Raw genomic sequence first — 17747 nt, 5'->3', positions numbered from 1 at the left:
TTGTTTGTTAACGAGGATGACCGAACCCTGACAACACGAAGATGCGAGTTCCAGTGACACTTGACTCAGTCCCATTTTTATTTCAGGAAATGTCAGATGTCAACGAATGGCTGAAGAAGAGATTGCCCCCAACTGCTTAGAGATGCTCCAGTCCTTCCTTCGTTATCTTCATCTCTGGAAGCTCAGTGTTGTTTTAATAAATGGTTACTTTGTGTGATGGCTGGCGCGTGAGGGAAAAAATTGGCAAATTTTAGTAATTGTCACATACAGTGTATGACAGGGCAAGCTGGTTCATTCTTAGAATCAGTTGTAATTAAAACTCTGTTGAAATCAAAATTTCGGGAAAAAAATCAGTAGGGAATGCAAATCTTGGCTTGACGATGATTTCTACTTGGCTCAGAAAACAACATTTGAAGCAAACTTGGCAATAATATAAACTGTTGTAATTATTATACATTTTAGAGCATGTATGAAGTCCATTTTCTGGAATATATTGAAATGTGCTTTTCACAAAAGGCCAGACTAAGATAGCCTAGACTACGCTCCATAACTTGAGTATTTGCAAACAGGTTAACGGTTCTTTAGCGTCCTATGTATGAAGTCTAACTAACAGAAAGGGCTGTCAGACGCGGCCTCAGTTTATGATCTTCACTTCCCTGCTAGCAGAGGTGTCCTTCTTTTGCGTTCGCTGGCCTGGCGATTACGAGAAAAGAGACCTGTACCATGGGTCGAACTGTGTCGAGCATTTTCGGTGGTTACTCAGCGACCGAATCCCCTCACGTGATACTTCATGTTGTGTAGGCTCACTTAAGAACTGCGGAATTACTGGATGCGTGGGGCACAGCGGGCTCAAGTTACAGTCAGCAAACACATTGGCATGCGGTTTGAAGAGAGCCGTCCATGGTTGTGGACGGCGGTTGGGTGAAAGTGAGTTCCGACTCTTTTCCCGAACTCGTCGAAAAAGACAAAAAGAAAAGAGACCTCTGTTTGCAGGGAAAATCTTCCCCAGAGAAGGAAAGAAAGTCAAGTCAAGACAAAGTCGTTTGTCGATGTCATTACAAAGGCAGCACTTTCTGCGCTACCCAAATTTTTTGCCGGTTTTTTTTCTTTCGTGAGATTGAACAAAATTTTAACGAGAACCTGTGTGGTTACTGTTGATCTAACTGGTATTCACGACCTTTGCATGAGGTAGTGTGCACCACACCAACACCTTAGTACAATCTTCTGTCAGGAGCCCATCCTGGAGCGTGCAACTTCCATACAGCGTCTGTGAAACGGCGTTTTCAAAAGTAGGTTTATTTTTAGACTAGCCCTTCCCGCGAAGTAGGTCAAAAACCAAAGGCAGCTCCGGTTCGGTGACCCTATGACGTGAGCTTAATTTCTTGTAATTGGTCATCGGGCTCCTGTGGGAGTCCCATTCGCGGGAAATTCAATCTAAAAATACATCGGTCTGTGAAAACGCTGTTACACGAACACAGTAGAGTTGTAGGCTCCGGGTCATGGGTTCCTGCTTCTGTAAACTATAAAACGCCTTTTTCGATGTCTCTTAAATTCTACTAGATAATTTTTTTTATGCTCTCTAAGAAGTTAAAGAATTTAGGGAGATTTCCAACAAAGAAATAAAAACTGTAGGTCACCGACTTAGGTTTTCAGATAATTTTCAAAAACTGAAATGTAGAGGGCCTTTTTTGCGGACCTGGCGTGTTGCCATGGTAACCAAGATGACGTCATAAGCGCCCTTAAAGTATCCCTATAGTTTGCTTACACTATGAAATATCTTTCTGTGGTATCATCGTTCACAAACACGATATCAACCCTTTCGAGCCTCCTTACTTAAGTGTGTTTCTGACAGGTTTCAGTCTGAAAGAAGTGGCCAATATGTGAGAATTTAATCGAATGTGCGAAATTAAAGCAAAGTTGGCCTGATAAAAGACTATCTTGAGCTACTTGAATCTTGCAGTTCCCCTGACTTTCCCCTCCCCCATCCTTTGTGGAAGGTCGTGTTAATTTAACCCTGTGACTCTCAGGAGTGAACAGTATGTAAATTCTCCTCACAATTTCAATGAAATGTCAGTGAGAGAGGTATTGAGAATGAAAAATATTATCAGCTCAAGAGGTGTGAACTTGATAAAACGCCAAATTCTCATGACTACCCAACAAAGAAATGTATGGCATTGGTTACGAGAGTGAACGTTTCGATCGTGGAAGCGATAAGGGACAGGCAGCACAGATGTTGGTTTCGACTTTCCTCTTTCTGCTGTTTTCGAAAGTTGCTCTAAATGCTACTCAAAAGAGAAGAATTTTACTGAAAAAAATGTGTTTCCTTATGCTTGTCTTGCATTATTTTGATATATTTGTTCCTTAGGGAGGTTTAAAGCCATTTAGGGAAGTTCACTGTCTGGCGGTTTTCCCTCATGGTATAAAACGAGATATCGCTTTCACTCATAATTTCACTGTCTATAGGAAGCTTTAGCGCAAAAGTGATCGCAATAAGATGGCGCCGCGGGCTTCAGTTTTGGCAGGGTGCTCGACCTAGCAGTGATTGGCGGTTACTACGATAACGAGAAACGCCATAAAAGAAACCTGCGTAAAAAAGAGAAATGTTTAACGTCGGCGAAGACGCGAAAAGGCAGTCAACCAGTAGTGTAAAGCGATAATTCCCCACGTCTAAGAAAACAAGGGCATGAACATAAAGCAAGACAAGCTCAAGGTAAACATCTTTTCATGGATTCTATTTTTTTTTTAAAGTAGTGCTTAGAGCAGTTTTCGACCGAGACATTTCCATTCATTCACAAAAGTGTCTTCACTCACGTGATCAGTAACCTTGTTTTTCCACCGAAACACTGAAGAAAACGTTTGCATGATAATAGAGCGCGCGCAAACAAGTGTCATTTTGGCGGGAAAAACGAGATACCGTTGTCATTTTAGTACGAGGTTTTGCAAAAGGTGTCATAACAAGTTAACAACTCGGACACGGCTCACAGCCCACGGCAAAAAGGCTCAGTTACCAGCAATAAGAAAAACTGAGCAACGTATACTGCTAAAAAAGAGTAAGATTGATATCGTACGGGTTATAAATTCTTTAAGTATTTCCGCTAAAAACGAACAGTTAAAACTCGTACTCGTTTTCGTCCTCGTCCTAGAATCTAAAGGTCCCTTATGCCACCACTTTTTTTCCGCATACATCTAGCAGCACCGAAAACTGATGGGCGGCATTCCATCGCAGATCGAGAGTCAGAGACTTCTGGGTTATGGAGTTCTGACATTTCATTTTGAGATCATTGGAAAACATCGCCATCCAGGTCAGCTCTTATTTACGCAAAAAGACAAGAACAGAGTATTTCTTTTAATGTCCAGAGAAACTTAAAATTACGGAAGGAGATAGGTGCTAACAGTGTTTTCGCTCATGTGACCATTTACATACTAAGTTATAAAAATAGAGTTCAATTGACCTCTTTTGCTTGTGGTTTTTTTTCCCCAAATCAGACCACGTGATGTTCCCAAGGGAATTTTTTTTTTTTTTCATAAGTTATGCATACATATGCAAGTTTATTTGACGACATTTGAATGAAACTGTTTCCTAGAGTAACATCGTGTGGTCTGAAATGGGAAAATAAAACGTACAAGCCAAAGAGGACAATTCCCAAAAGAACATTTCACTCCCCCAATATGGCCGCTGTGATGACGTGTGTAGAGCCACTCCGTCTTCTTAAGACTCTTGAAATTGGTTTGAACCACGTCAAATGTTCGAATGGAAAAATATCTTGCAAAACGTCCGCGTTACATTCGAGACGATTTTAGAAATACCGTGTTGTCATGCTCTTATAAGTTCACATAATAAAGACTTTCTGATACGGCAAGCGGCGCACGTTAAGGCTGAAATTTGCATTTCCTGAAAGAAAGGAACGTGTTTGGTTTTAGTTCGTTGCTTGCCTGTTAGAGCGGTTTTTCAATTGAGTGTCGCAAAACAAATAGCAAAGTAATAGCCCTTATGCGCGATGATGTCTAACTAGCTGATTTCACCACCAAGCCTCGATTCCGAAAGTCAAACTTAAAAATTTTAGCTATAGCTGAATCCCAAAGGAGCAAAACTTGATGCCGACATGCGAACAGTATTTCACACGCAAATGATGTGAGTAATTTTGTGCAAACGAGGCTTGGAGGTGAAATTTTGAGCATATGTCGTCATCATGCATAAGGCCCATTACCTCGACCAATCAAAGCAGGTGCAAAGAGCGCAATAGACCAATCGAAATTTGTAGCAATTCAATTCCGTGTAACTTGCTCAAAGCGCGGGAACTGACGCGAGATTTTTAAACCAGTCACTAAGCGTAGCAAGTGCAATCGCCATAATTATTTTCGACAGTGATTTGAAAACTGTCCTAATCATAGAAATTGAGTAAAGGTGGTGCTACATTATGTGAATGTATATTCATTCTTTGCGGACTTCAATTTACTTGCTGCAGTCTATCGAGAAACTTCGATGCCTCCCAATACGCTGATCCGAGGTAATTATCGACGGAAAATTCGAATTGTTGAAGATTTGATATTTGAAATCCTGTAAATGGCATTTGAGTTATTGTTGGTGTAAATGGTGCGAAAGACGAGCTTCCGTCTGTTGTGTGAACCTTTCTGTCGGCGTCCAAGTCAGGTATCTGGGAAAGAAAAATAGAGCAAGTAAAGCTAGGGATGTCTATTTTGAGGAGTAGCGGAGTGGGGATGTTGTTTCTTAATGTGGTACTATGACAAAAAAAAATCAAATCTTTTTTCCTTTGGATCTCAAAACTATGTCAACTAAACACTAAGTGACCCAAGGTTTAAGCCTTAATTTCAAAAAGATACTTGTTTATTTTAACGGTAATTTTCCTATAGATGGTTTTCACCTGACGTCACAGCAGCCATGTTGGTACACAAAGCAATCAGGAGCCCATCTGGAGCGTACAACTTCCATACAGCGTCTGTGAAACGGCGTTTTCACAAGTAGGTTTATTTTCAGACTAGCCCTTCCCGCGAATTAGGTAAAAAAACAAAGGCATTTCCGGTTCGGTGACCCTGTGACGTTAGCTTAATTTCTTATAATTGGTCATCGGGCTCCTGTGGGAGTCTCATTCGCGGGAAATTCAATCTAAAAATAAATCGGTCTGTGAAAACGCCGTTACAGGAACACAGTAGAGTTGTAGGCTCCGGGTCATGGGTTCCTGAAGCAATATAGAAAAAAAGTCTTTTGGGAATTTGACTCTATTATAATGCAAAACATAAGCCTTTGTGCACCAACATGGTGTTCTCACCAAGTGATTGAATACCATCTATTAATGGTCCGCCGTTATTAACTTTAAAATCTTGAGAAAGCTGGATCGAGGAGAAAATGACGTCAAAGACTCGCTGGTTTGAAAATGCAACGCGTTTGAACGCGACTGAATTAATATGCAGCACGGGAGTTTCGGGCTTTCAGATTTTTAAACTCGTGTTTTGCATACATAATAAACTGCGTTTTACACGCTGAAATTTTAAGCTACTGAGTGAATGACGTCACTTTTCCCTAGCTCCATCCCTCTGAGGTCCAATCGGTCAGTTTTGAACGTGAGTAATGGCACACCGTGAAATCCAAAACTTACACTCAAAGTAACAGTCTTCGAATAAAAATCAAAGCTCAAAATTTTGCCAGGCAAGTGTTAAGCAAACAATACTTTCAAAATCTGAAGTAAAAAAACGAAGTGATTTTTTTCTATCATAGTACCACTTTAAATGAACAACTTAGCTAGTTGCTTCGCTATGGGCGAAATGACTCCCCGGGCCTTCTGGTACCTCAATTGGTAGAGCATCCGACCAGTGTTTCGGAAGTCGTATTTTCAAACCTGGCCTAGGACTCTAATATTTCGGTTGTCCTTTCGCTTCCCTGTTAGCAGAGGTCTCTCTTCTCTTTGCGTTTACGGGAAAAGAGACCGGCCTCTTCCGTGTGTCGAAACTCACTTTGACCCAATCGCCGTCCACAACCTTGACCGGCACTCTTCAAACCGCATGCCCCATAACATGCTTGCTGACATGTGACTTGAGCCCGCTGTGTCTCGCGCATGCCATTACAATAATTCCGCTGTTGTTAAGTGAGCCCAAACAAAATGAAGTATCAAGTGGGGATTTGGTCGCTAAGTAACCGCCGCGCGTGCTCAACAAAGTGAGTGTCGATCCATGGCAGAGGTCTGTTTTACCGCACTCGTCAGCCCAGTGAACACAAAAAGAAAATAGCCCTCTGCTAGCAGGGAATCCTTGTACGGGAATATCTCCCGGCGCTAGTTCCCGATCAAAAGGACTGTATCTTTCTGGTTAAATATTGCGTTTTATTTACTCGATTACACTTTCAAGCCTACTAGATCCTACTAAACTCGTTCGTTCGTCATTCAATCTGGCCTAAAAGCCTTTACATCAATAGCCTTATTCAATATTGAAATACAATAACACTGTGGTTACCGAAGGGTTTGCGGTTACCCTTATCTCACGCTATCATAATGCAATATACTCTGTTTCACTAACATGTGTTTCTCATCTATCATTTACTAAATATATGTCACACTTTGACTTGTGTTGCGTTACAATGACTATTATCAGACAATCCTTTCGTTCCGAACGGAACTTGGGCCCATTGCCTGATTTCAAGCCGAGGGGGATAAGAAACGAATCTGCAAATTATGGGATTAGCAACTAATGATCCACATATTCAGGAAGTGCACACCAAGCTTTGCAGAATCCCAAGTTTGGTGTTAATAGACCCAATATTAGGCGAGATACATCCATTTAAAAACGTCAAAATGTACAAAGGAATGTATGGCCATCCGGACGCTGGGTCTGGATGACCAATCATTTCTTTGTGATTTTTGACGTATTTAAATAGCTGTATCTCAGTCAAAATTAGCCCGATTAAAACCAAACTCGGGGATTATGTAAATCTCGGTGTGCTCTTTCTGACAATGTGGATCAATAGTTGCTAATTCCATAATTTACAGACTCGTACCTCCTTGGAGAGAAAAAAATGTTTCGCTCTCGCTGTTCCCAGCATAATTAAGATGGAAAACTGGTGCAATTTTGGATCTTCATTAACATCAGCATTACAGCACGACGCGCCTTCCCATGGCCACCTAACAAGTTTTTTACAAATTGTCTGCCAATCAGGGTGTGTGAATTTGATTGACAGTCACGCCTCCTTGCAAAGTTTGAACGGTTGTAAGTTGAACACCGTTGCAAGGGTTGTTGAATTTAAGGAATTTACACGTAATTGTCAAATGTGAAAGTTTGTTGGGTGACCACGGTAAGGCGCGTTGCACTGTAACACGTTTAAAGTCAACGCTATTGTAACGACATTTCTTCATACCTGCTGACTAACAATTTCAGTCGATTCTTTGTCCTGGTACTTCTCCAGTGCTTCTTGTAACGAGTGAATTTGAGCAGCCAATGCTTCTCTTTCGTTCACTAAATCGTCTACTTCCTCCGTTCGCGTCCGCGTGCCCGTTTCTTGAAGTTCGCTTTCTTTTGTTCTCAGACGCCCTTGCAAGACAAGTAGCTGCTCCCTTATTCGTTGTTTTTCCGCGGCGAATCGCTGTTCTCCGACCGAGCCACTATGCAGTGGTGACGACTCCATGTTCAGCTGAACCTCAGTCTCATTCTGGATTACTTCGTCCACCAGAACCTGGGACTGATCATAGTTTCCATGCCTAGGCGGAGTTGAAGGTGTTCGATTTCTTAGCATTTCATTTTCCTCCTCCAGTCGATCAACTTGTGCTTGCAATCTTTTTCCTTGTCGCACCAAAAATTCATTGTCTTCTTTTAGTTTCGCGTTTTCGAGCTCAACTTTTCCATGCTTTTCTTTTAACTCTCCTAATTCAGATTCCATCAAGTTTCCCGATAAAGTATCTTTCTCTAGGCTTTCCTGATCTTGTTTTTCAGAGTCGCTCAACGCCTCTTTCAGAAATCTGTTTTCTATCTCCAGATTTTCCTTGTCCTGTAATAGCTTCTGGTTGAACTTTTGAATTCTGGTTACATCCTCTTCATCTATGTGACCTAAACTTCTCAAATTCTCCGTTTCCAGGTAAAGAACTTGGTTTTGTTTCCTCAACACGTTGTTAGCTCTCTTCAAAGCTTGAATTTCGGTGGTCTTTTTGTACGTATCACGCTGCAGAACCTCCAACTCGTCCTCCAATCGGACTTGTTCTCTCATGGACGAAGAAAGCTGTTCTTTCGTTTCGTTTAGGTCTCCGAGTTCAAGCAAACTTGTCTGCAGGCCCATTTCAATTCGCGGCGTATGAAAAATTTCATCATATTTTTCCTTTTCCTCTTTGCGTTTTTGCTTCAACGCCAAAAATCTCTCCTTAAGTTTGTTATATTTTTCAACGATTTTGTTCAACTCTTCCCGACATGTGTCTATCTCTTCAGTCAATTTTTCCTTACCCATCTCCGATTCTGTTAAAGATCTGCTAAGTTTCTCCACTTCTGCGTGTTCTTCAAGCTGTGCTTTCTCGTATTGCGAAACGAAAGTCTCAAATTTTTCTTTTTCCATGATGAGTTCACCTCTCAGCTCAGTATCTTCGTTTCTAAGTTCCGTAAGAATTCGCTCCGTGTTAATCTTATCTTGCTCGGCTCGATGCATCTGGTTTAAACGTTTTTCTGTCTCGAGCAAAACTCTTTCTCGTCCTTTCTGCTCAGTATCCAGAACACCAAACAACTTTGTCATTTCTTCCGTTTTTCGCTTTAATTCCTCCTCCAACTCTTTAATCCTCCGTGTCATGGCTTCGTCTGCTTTCATTTGCTCTGTGGCTAAGTCTTTCTCATGAAGTTGTCGTGATTTCTGAAGCTCGTCACGCTCGTGTTTGGTCTTCAACAACTCTTGAGATTGCATTCTATTCGTTTCTTGCGCAGTCTCCAACTTAGATTTCAGAGATGTAATTTCATTCGTTTTTCTTTCCAGTTCTGTTTCATTTATTTTCTGAATTTCCCTAACCTGGATTTGCTCTGCCGTTCGATTACCTTCAAGCGCTATTTTCTGTTGTTGAAAATCTTCAAGCTCTCGCTGTAACTTTTGTATTTCCTCCTCAAGCGTTTTATTCAGCTGACGAGAAGCCTCTAGATCAGCTTGGAGAGCTTCGACTCTCCTACTGTGCTGTTCGCTTGATTTTAAGTGCTCGGCGGTTAAATTGGCCTCGTGCGCAATTTGCTGTCGCTGAAAATCTTCCAATTCTTGTCTGAGTTTACTTATTTCCTCTTGCTGTGACTGATTCCGTATCCGGGCTGACTCTAAGTCAGCCTTCAGAACCTGGATTGTCTTGGCATGAACATCTCTTGCCATAACATGTTCTGCGGTGGAATTTGCGTCTTGTTGTTTGTGCTGTAGCCGCAGCTCCTCTGCCTCACGGTTAGTCTGGGTTATTTCCCTCTCCAGTGTTTCATTTGTATGCCAGGCTTTCTCAAGCTGTGCTTTAAGACTGGCTATCTCTTCCGCTTGCTCGTTGTTTGTTTGAAGCGCTGTTTCTAAATCAGCCTCGAGAGTCGTGATCGTCTTTGAAAATTCATCCTTTGCGACTTCCTCTTCAAAAGAAACTTTAGCGCTGTTGTTCTGTTTCTCAATTTGTTGTAGCTGCTCTTTTAAACTCTTGACCTCTTCGTCATACCTTTTTTGCATGTCCACCATCCGTTCTTGAGCATTCTTGACAGACAATCTTTCTTCCTCTAGGTTTTCCCTAAAGTTTTCATTTTCGAGGGTAATTGATTCAAGTCGTCTGTTGCTCGAAGCATATTTATTCCTTTCGTTCGCAAGCTCTGCCTGTAATTTTTCTAGTTTCTCCTCGTAATCTTCCGCGAGTCCTTTCATCTGTTGTTCGTATTCTAATTCCGAGGTCGCTGGATTCGATGCAAAATTCTCATCTATCTCTGCCACAGAAACGATTGCCTCGACTTCTTGGGAATAACGAAGCTCTTCTATATCCTCTCTGAGATTATCTTTTTCAATCTCAGACTGCCTTTGATAATCTTCGAGACTTCTAATCTTCTCAGACAATTCTCGAATCTTTTCTTCATACTGTAAAGTTGTGTGATGAGTCTCGTCTTCCTTGGTCGTTTGTCGAAGTTCTTTGACCTCTTTTAGTAGACCATCTTTCTCTGCCTTTATTGTCTCATTGTCCTTTAAAAGGTTTTCAATATTGTTATTCAGTCCTGAAATGATCTCGTCAGACTTTTTCTTTTGAGCATCAATGTCCCTATTCTTTTCCTGTACCATTTTCTCGATATTCTCAGTAAGGTCTTGGATTTTGATTTTACTTTCTTGAGAAGTCTTTTCGGTTGTGTCCTGCAGACTAAGGTTTTCAGCTTCTAAATGCTGTATCGTCTCCTGCATACTTGCAAGCTTAGATTCTGCACTTTTGTAGTCTTCGCTTAGCATTTGAAGTTGTGCGCTGTACTTCATGTTCTCCAACTCTAGTCTTTGTTTCGTATCGTTCAGCTCTCCTAGTTCCTTTCGTAAACTTCCATTATTAACTTTCTGTTCTTCGGCTTGCGCCGCAAAATTCTCTTTCTCTTTCACAGCACTATCCAGCTGGACTTGGAGCACTGAGATTTCGTGTTTTTGAGTTTCGGCCTCTTCAACGTCTTGTTCTTGGACTCTTTTCCTTTGCGCTAAATCTCTTTCAAGCTCTGAAACCTTCTTCTTATATTCTTCAATCTCTTCCTCTTTATTTTGGCTTTCTTCCCTCAGAACATCCAATTCATACTCCAGTTCGACTGTCTTCGTTTGCAAATCCATATGGCCGTCCTTTTTCTCTTCCATGCCTCGCAGCCTTTCAACTTCGCTTTCAAGTTCTCCCACCCTTTGTTTGTACAATTCTATATGCTGTCCTAACTGCCGAATCTGCTCTTCCTGACTCGCTTTGATGATTTCAATCTGTTCTCTCAGCAAAGACGGGGTTTTTCGTGTCTGCAACGATAGGTTTTCGTTTTTCTTCGTTGTCTCCAGCTCGCTGGAAAGATCTGAAACCACGAGATCGAATTCTCTTCTTAGATTCTCGTTTTCTGCTTGCAAGGAATCCATGTTCTCGTTAAGTTTATCAATCTCTCTTTCATGTGCCCTCTCCATTGTCGTAATCTCTAGATGAAGTTCTTCAATTGTGCGTTTTTCGTCGTCGAGATTTTTTCCATCAAGATGCCTTCTCTCTGCGTCTTGCAAGCGTTGCTCATAATCAGAGACAACTTTTTCTATTTTTCTCTCGTTATCTTCGTGAAGCTCCTCCTTCAGTTTCTCCTCTTTTTCTTCAAAGTCCTTCTCCAGATCTGCAATCGTACTTTCCAGCAGTTCACGCGATTCAATAAACTCACTCCGTTCGTTCGATAGAGTCTCCTTAAGCTCTTTTATTTCGCTCTCATATTCCAGGACTTTCGTTTGCATGGTTTCAATGTTTTCTTCTTCTTTTCTATTTACACTTTCTTCCTTCACTCTCGTAAACGCTTGTCCCATTTGTTCGATGTCTTTCGAATGCTCCGCGTTCATCTCTTCAACTGGATTTGTGAGCTCCAATATGGTCTTTTGGAGATTTTCCTTTTCGATTTCAAATCCACTTCTGGCTTCTTCTAGTTGCGCTTCATACTCGCCTTTCACGGTCATAAGGTCTTGAGCCATTTGAGAGTTCCTCTCTTCAAGTTGAGTATTTAAGTTTGTAACCTGCTCTTCCAACTGATTAATCAAGTTTTCGTAATGTTCCTTCTGAGAATTGTCCAATTCCGTGGACGAATAACCACCGATTTGCAACCCCTCTGCGGTTTCACTCCGTAGTGCATCAATCTCCGCGCGATGAGCCAGTATAAGATCATTTTTCTCGCGTTCAAACTCACTCTTGAGCTCACTCAAACTTTCCTGAAATTCAAAGTCTTGGTTCTCCATCTTTTCAGTCGCTTCTTTGGCCTTTATAATGTGCGTCTGAAGCTTCTCTTTCAACACCGATATCTCATCTTCATAATTACTGTGGATCGTGGCCATTTTCTCCTTCAAAGCCTCGACTTCAGGTGAGTGATCACGTGAACCCACGTCACTAGAATCGTAATCGGATTCCTTTTTCAGCTCAGCTGCTCGCTTCCAACGCTCCTCTCTTAGTTTCAAATCTTCCATTTCTTTCCTGAGCATTTCCATCTCGATTTCGTGTTCACTGTTCAGTTCGTCGAGCTCGTTTTTGAGTTCCCTTATCTCTTGTTTATCTCGTCCCTCCATTTCCTGTATATATCTGTCTTTTTTCTTTAATGTTTCCTGAAGAGCATCTTGATCTTCGGTTATCTGATGAGAAAATGAACGTGGTTAGACAACTATCACCCTTCGGCTAAAGTTATCGCGTTTTCATATTTCGGGATTTGCTACCGTTTGATTGCTTTAAGATAGAAAATGTACGCAAACCTCACGCATCGAAACAGCGAAACAGTTTTTTTGACAGCAGTTGTATAACCACAGGGCTGCCAAGCTCAGCCTAAGTGTGAAAGATTATAAGGATTTGTATGGGAATCCCGATAAAAGATCTGAAAAGATAATTTAACGAAAAAATTCTCAATTAAAAAGCCTAACCTTATTGCCATTGTGGGTCGCTTCCTTCCTGTGAGGTTTTTTCCAGATTCGACGCGAATTGAGCCATTATCAGTTCCTCGGTTGTCAAAGGTCATAATAAAAAACCAAGGGTGAACACTGAATTCTCAGGAGCCCATCAAATGGAGTCAAATATTTCTGGATAAAAGGTTTTTCTTTCATTTCAATCCACTACCAGCGACGTCAGGCGGCTGTTAGTGTCCCAAGCGAAACGATAACACGATGGAAAAGATCCTCACGAACTTTGAAAATGACACGGCGACCGATGAGATCGTTTGGTAACGAGTCCTTTGTTTGTTGCTTGGCAACGAGTCTTTGTTTGGTAACCGTTACGGACGACAAACAAAGACTCGTTACCAAACCGAACTCAACGGTCGCCTTGTCGTCTTTAAAGTTTGTGAGGATCTAATTCCATTGTTTTATCGTTTCGTTTGGGACACTAACAGCCGCCTGACGTCGCTGGCAGGGCTTCAGTTGCGCGGCTAGCGAATTGAAATGAAAGAAAAACCTTTGTAGTGTAACACCCATTAAGCAACTTAGTTCGCAATGTGAGAACGTTTATCGCAACAAAACTGCGAGACATGTTGCAAGAAAAATAGACCTCTTTACAGTTGTGTGCTTAGTTACCTGGCCTTTAAATGAAATTGAGGCTGGTGTTGACCCTGTTGTGATACAGATCTCCCTCCTTTTCTTATGTTAAAGATGTTGTTGTCATGCTAATTAGTAAACAAAACAAGGTCAACTCCAGCCTCACTTTCAATCATAGGCCAGGTAACTAAGCACACAATTGTAAAAAGGACTATTGCCGAGTCAGCGCCTTAAACTTAAAACTCAAGTTCCATTGCTTTTTTCTCGATACGACGGTTAGCCACCATCTTGGGTGAATTAGGGAAATTCGAACTGGAGCAGAGGTAGAATCAACAACTTAACTGTCTCTGTCGTAGTTTTCAAACCTACCTGTTGCAAAGCAAACGAATTTTTGCTCCTCATAATGTCACGCTCTTCTAGCAAGCTTTCACACTCCTCCGACTTGCGTGACAGTTTTTCACTCATTTCCCTGAATGCATCATCTTTCTCTTGTATTTGCTTTTGAAGGTTTAACACCATTTCGCTCAATATTTTGGGGTCTTTTGGTAACTCTGACGTTGAATTGTTTCTTCCATTGCTCTGTCATGAAAACAAACAGTGAGTTCCTTAAACTTGTTTTTCGTTTCTTCTTAGAGTACTGGGCCCAGTTGCTCAAAAGCCGATTAACGCTAATCCCAGATTAAAAATTAACCAAGCAGTTCATTTCTCTACTCCCAAATGCTGTTCAACGCAGATTTTCGGCAGAACTTTACATGAGAAGACGTCACTCTTAAAAAACAAAAATAAGCAAAAGAAACTCTCACCAAAAAGTTGAAAACGTGAAACAAACGTTTACGCTAATCCTGGATTAAGTTAATCGGCTTTCGAAGAACCGAGCCCTCAGTACCTTCGCGCGACAAGGCAAAAGTGGATCTGAGCGGATGAAAAACAAACATGGCGTATCTAATCGATAGTTTCGATACTCGATAGAAATCGAACGTAATCGATCGTAATCGATACTAATCAATCGACTAATATCGGAAATCGATAGAAATCGAACGCCTGCATCCTTGTGATTTTCGTTTGTGATCGATTTTTGTAATTACGTATCGATTTCTTTGAAAATTATCGAAAAGAAAATGGACGAAGATCGTATGGATTAACTTTTATCGAGTGTTCAGTTTTAGCATTAGAATGAACCTCAATTCACTTAATAAAGGGCTTTAACTAATAAAAAGCAGTCCAAATTTATCATCTCTTCAACATTTAGCATTTCCTTAACACTTTGTTTGATGACCTCTTCTTACAACGGATTCTTCTTGACGGAAATCAATGTTCTTGTTGAAAAAATGCTTAATCTTTAAAGCTTTAACTGAAAATATACGTTGACTTAATGTCCTTCAATTCAGTTGTTTAGCCATTACACGATTCTGATCCTCGAAATACCCATTGGAGAATTGAACATATATTCGTCGTTGCGTTTATTGCGGCCAGCGGTCTCTAAATCTAACGAGAACAAGCGATCTCCACAGATCTCCACACAAGAGCTCGAATTTTCGGAGCAGGGGACAGTTTGCTAACTTGGTTTCTTCAGCTTCTGTCATTTTCAGTCTATGAAGTGATTCCTGATATTATTACTACGATTCTCGAATACAACTGAATACAAAATAATTGCGCAAAACATTTTCCTTCGCTTTGTTGGTTGTCGTTTATATTCAATCCTCGTTTAAGGCGTTTCAGCGCCAAAGGGCAGCTGGGCTGAAATGTTGCTTTAGACCGCTAAAATTGCAACTGCTTATATCAGTGTTCCTGGATCCTGGAGAAAAAAAAACACAACAAAAGAAGCAAGCACTGGAGAAAGAAGTAACATTTCTTTGATCACATTCAAAGTCGATTTAAAGGTAAGTTCAAGGGCAAATTTTGTGAGAGCGGTTAAAAATGTGGCTTACGTTTTTTATTTTCCATTTCCATGGACTGGATGTGACAGAAATTTGTGATGATCGATTTCAACCGATTAAATTGACTAGTCAATCGACAAATGTCGCGTACCATCGAGTTTTATCGCTTAATCGAAATAGCTTTCCGATGATGTATTTCCATCGATTAAATACGCCCTGAAAAAAAGCAGTTTCAATTTTTTTTTTAAAGAATCAAGTGATCTCCTCCCCATTTCTCGACGGGACCACGGGCACCGATTGGCGAGACGTTTATCGAAACCATTCCACGTTTGTTTCATTTTTGTTTCATTGTGTGAACGCACCTTTCTGCGGTGCAGTCGTTCGGGGTGGAACGAAAATTGCCGCTCGTCCCATTTTCGCTAGAATGTGGAAATTTCTTCGTTGGCATTGGAATACGTACTACGCAGGTCATACCGAAGACATCACTTCATCAGCTACGTTTTCGGATTGTCCGGAATGGGATAGCTTACTACAGTATGAAGATATTGCTCCACAAAGCTTCAAAGCATTGTCATTGATGTTGCATGTCATCCCCGGATGTTATGCCAGTTACGAAAAAAAGTCGCTTCCCTTGTTCCGAAAGCGCCATACTCGACAAAGTCACAAAAACTGACGACCCTCTGCCTACACATCGTACATGTGTAACCATAATTTACGACATCTTTATTAAGTTCGGTTCTTGCGCGGGTATTGCCGACCTTCAGATTTAAGTTGAATTCCATAAGAGGTCATAAGACCGTGTAACAGAACGAGATATTAGAATTGACTTCGATCTTTTAGGCAACCACTTGTTAATTGATTCCGTCTCGTGACTTGGACGCTACTCGAAACAAAGACGCTATTTAGATCTCAACGGAGGAATTAGCTACTTACTCAAATGAACTCTTCATAGTTCCCAACAACTACAGTCTGAAAGTCGGCCCGATGTAAAAGCAGAAGCCAGAGGACCTTCTAATCTTTCTAAATTTACCATGTGTTGCTTGACGAACATCAATAAAAGCCATTTTGTATTACCTTATGCAAATGTGTCGATTGTTAAAATTCAAGCGAAGAAGACCTATACGTTAAAAATGGACCTAATTTGATGGAATATGTTTATAGAGTCTGTATGGTAACTTGTAAATAGATCGAGTAAAGGAATTTGCACAATTAATTTGTCTGTTGTCAAGATACGTATGCTTTTATCATGCCGAGGAACACATTGACCCGAAAGTCTGATTAAATGTAGACTTTTTAACAAACTCTATCGCAAACCCTGCTTGAAAGATCAACTTGTTTTGTTTACTAACCTTGGAAGAGACAGGAATGCGGGAATTTGCACCGCCTTGTGTCGATCGAACCGTCGAGCCATTTTTGTCTTCAGTTCTTCTCACTGGGATTCCAGTTTGGCTACCCGGTACAGGAATGGAAGATCGAGGTTTCCCGAACATCTTACGGTCTTCTTATTTTCGTATTCCTAACTTACATTGAATCAAAATCGATCGAAACTCGTTCGAGGTCAACTGCTCAATTGATGACTTGGGATATAAGGACGCGTTCGGTTGTCAAGATGATTTAACGCCTTATTAGTATTCAGACAATAAACTGAAAACCTATTGTTCGCTGCTATTGAAGGCTAATTGATTTCCGGGGTGTACATTGCATTGTTCGAAGACTTATTTTAAATTCCACTCTAAAGGGCGTTTGTGTAACGCCAAGAGCTTGAGAACCGTACTTGAAAATGCTGCAGTCTCCTTCGCAGTCGTCTTTCGGGATGTCACGCAACAGTCCCTCGAAAGGAGCGTTGCGTGACATCCCGAAAAACGGCTGTGAAGGAGTCTAGAGCGCTTACCATTTGAATGCAATTCTCGGTGAGAATTTTTCAACAATTGGTACTGCATGTTCTGTACTTAGAAAAAGAAAATGGGAATGTGCTGTATCATTTGCCAGAAAAACGGGTTGTTCCAGTTGAAAAACAAATGAAACGGTCTATTTTATCTGGCACTTGTAATTGTGGACAAATGGTACAGAAATTTCCGGGAATTCCGGTCAAAGCGAGAAAAAGGGAATACCTCGAAAGGTATTACCTTTTTTCCGAAAACATTCCACCGAGATGAACCGTTCCATTTGAATTCTCTCCGGAATTACCGAAAATTCCATTCAAATGGTAAGCGCTCTAGAAATGCTGCGAAAAAATGGTTCCTTCGCATAAAATCACGTGCTTTAGACCTGCTTTAGCAAACAAATAGTTCCTTAATTTTTCCTCTTAAAATCCAGACTTTTGACCGTTCACGTCTAGTGTTCGGATTAGCAAGTGTTCACATGAACATCAAACTTGATAGCCAAATTTAGAAATCAGAAAAATTCATAGCATAGAAGTATGCTCATGATCTGTAGAGATGCACTAATAAGCTAGTCGCAGAACAGTTAGTGAGGATTACTTTTTGATGACAAATTTAATTTACAACTAAAGATTGTTCTTAAAACATCTGAAATCATGACTTGTACCAATGAAAAAAAAACGTTTTTTTCCCAGCCGTAACAACTACCTCACTAAGAGGAAAATCTCTTTTAAAAGTTTTCTTTTCGTGAGTTCCTCTATCGTTGACGAAAAATTTGGGCGATATAGTTTTTTTACTTGCTTA

General features: G+C 40.9%; 2 protein-coding genes across 2 annotated transcripts in view; one reads left to right on the top strand and one right to left on the bottom strand.

The window, feature by feature from the left end:
* Positions 1-1931, top strand: part of LOC138045325 (acyl-protein thioesterase 1-like) — a 13770-nt gene extending 11839 nt beyond the window's left edge. The window contains exon 10 of the mRNA XM_068891772.1: positions 87-1931. Coding sequence (XP_068747873.1) covers positions 87-140 — 54 coding nt within the window. The 3' untranslated portion in view covers positions 141-1931. The remainder of the gene's footprint in view (positions 1-86) is intronic.
* Positions 1932-3333: 1402 nt separating this feature from the next.
* On the bottom strand, positions 3334-16845 carry LOC138045308 (GRIP and coiled-coil domain-containing protein 2-like). Its single transcript, XM_068891747.1, has 4 exons — positions 16413-16845; positions 13556-13765; positions 7364-12298; positions 3334-4655 (listed from the first exon to the last, which is right to left on the bottom strand). The coding sequence occupies exons 1-4, from the start codon at positions 16551-16553 to the stop codon at positions 4449-4451; spliced, it is 5493 nt and encodes a 1830-aa protein (XP_068747848.1). The 5' UTR covers positions 16554-16845; the 3' UTR covers positions 3334-4448.
* Positions 16846-17747: the final 902 nt, after the last annotated feature.

The sequence above is a fragment of the Montipora capricornis genome, chromosome 4 (assembly GCF_036669925.1).
Source record: "Montipora capricornis isolate CH-2021 chromosome 4, ASM3666992v2, whole genome shotgun sequence".
In the NCBI taxonomy this organism is placed as follows: Eukaryota; Metazoa; Cnidaria; class Anthozoa; order Scleractinia; family Acroporidae; genus Montipora; species Montipora capricornis.
The sequence above is the reverse complement of the archived record's forward strand: the minus strand, read 5'-3'. Positions and strand labels throughout refer to the sequence as shown.

Coding starts and splice junctions, on each gene's coding strand:
- LOC138045308 (XM_068891747.1), bottom strand. CDS start 16,553: ATGTTCGGGAAACCTCGATCTTCCATTCCTGTACCGGGTAGCCAAACT. Junction 12,299..13,555: donor ATTCGTTTGCTTTGCAACAG/GTAGGTTTGAAA, acceptor TTTTCTCATCAG/ATAACCGAAGATCAAGATGC. Junction 4,656..7,363: donor CTGAAATTGTTAGTCAGCAG/GTATGAAGAAAT, acceptor TTTCTTTCCCAG/ATACCTGACTTGGACGCCGA.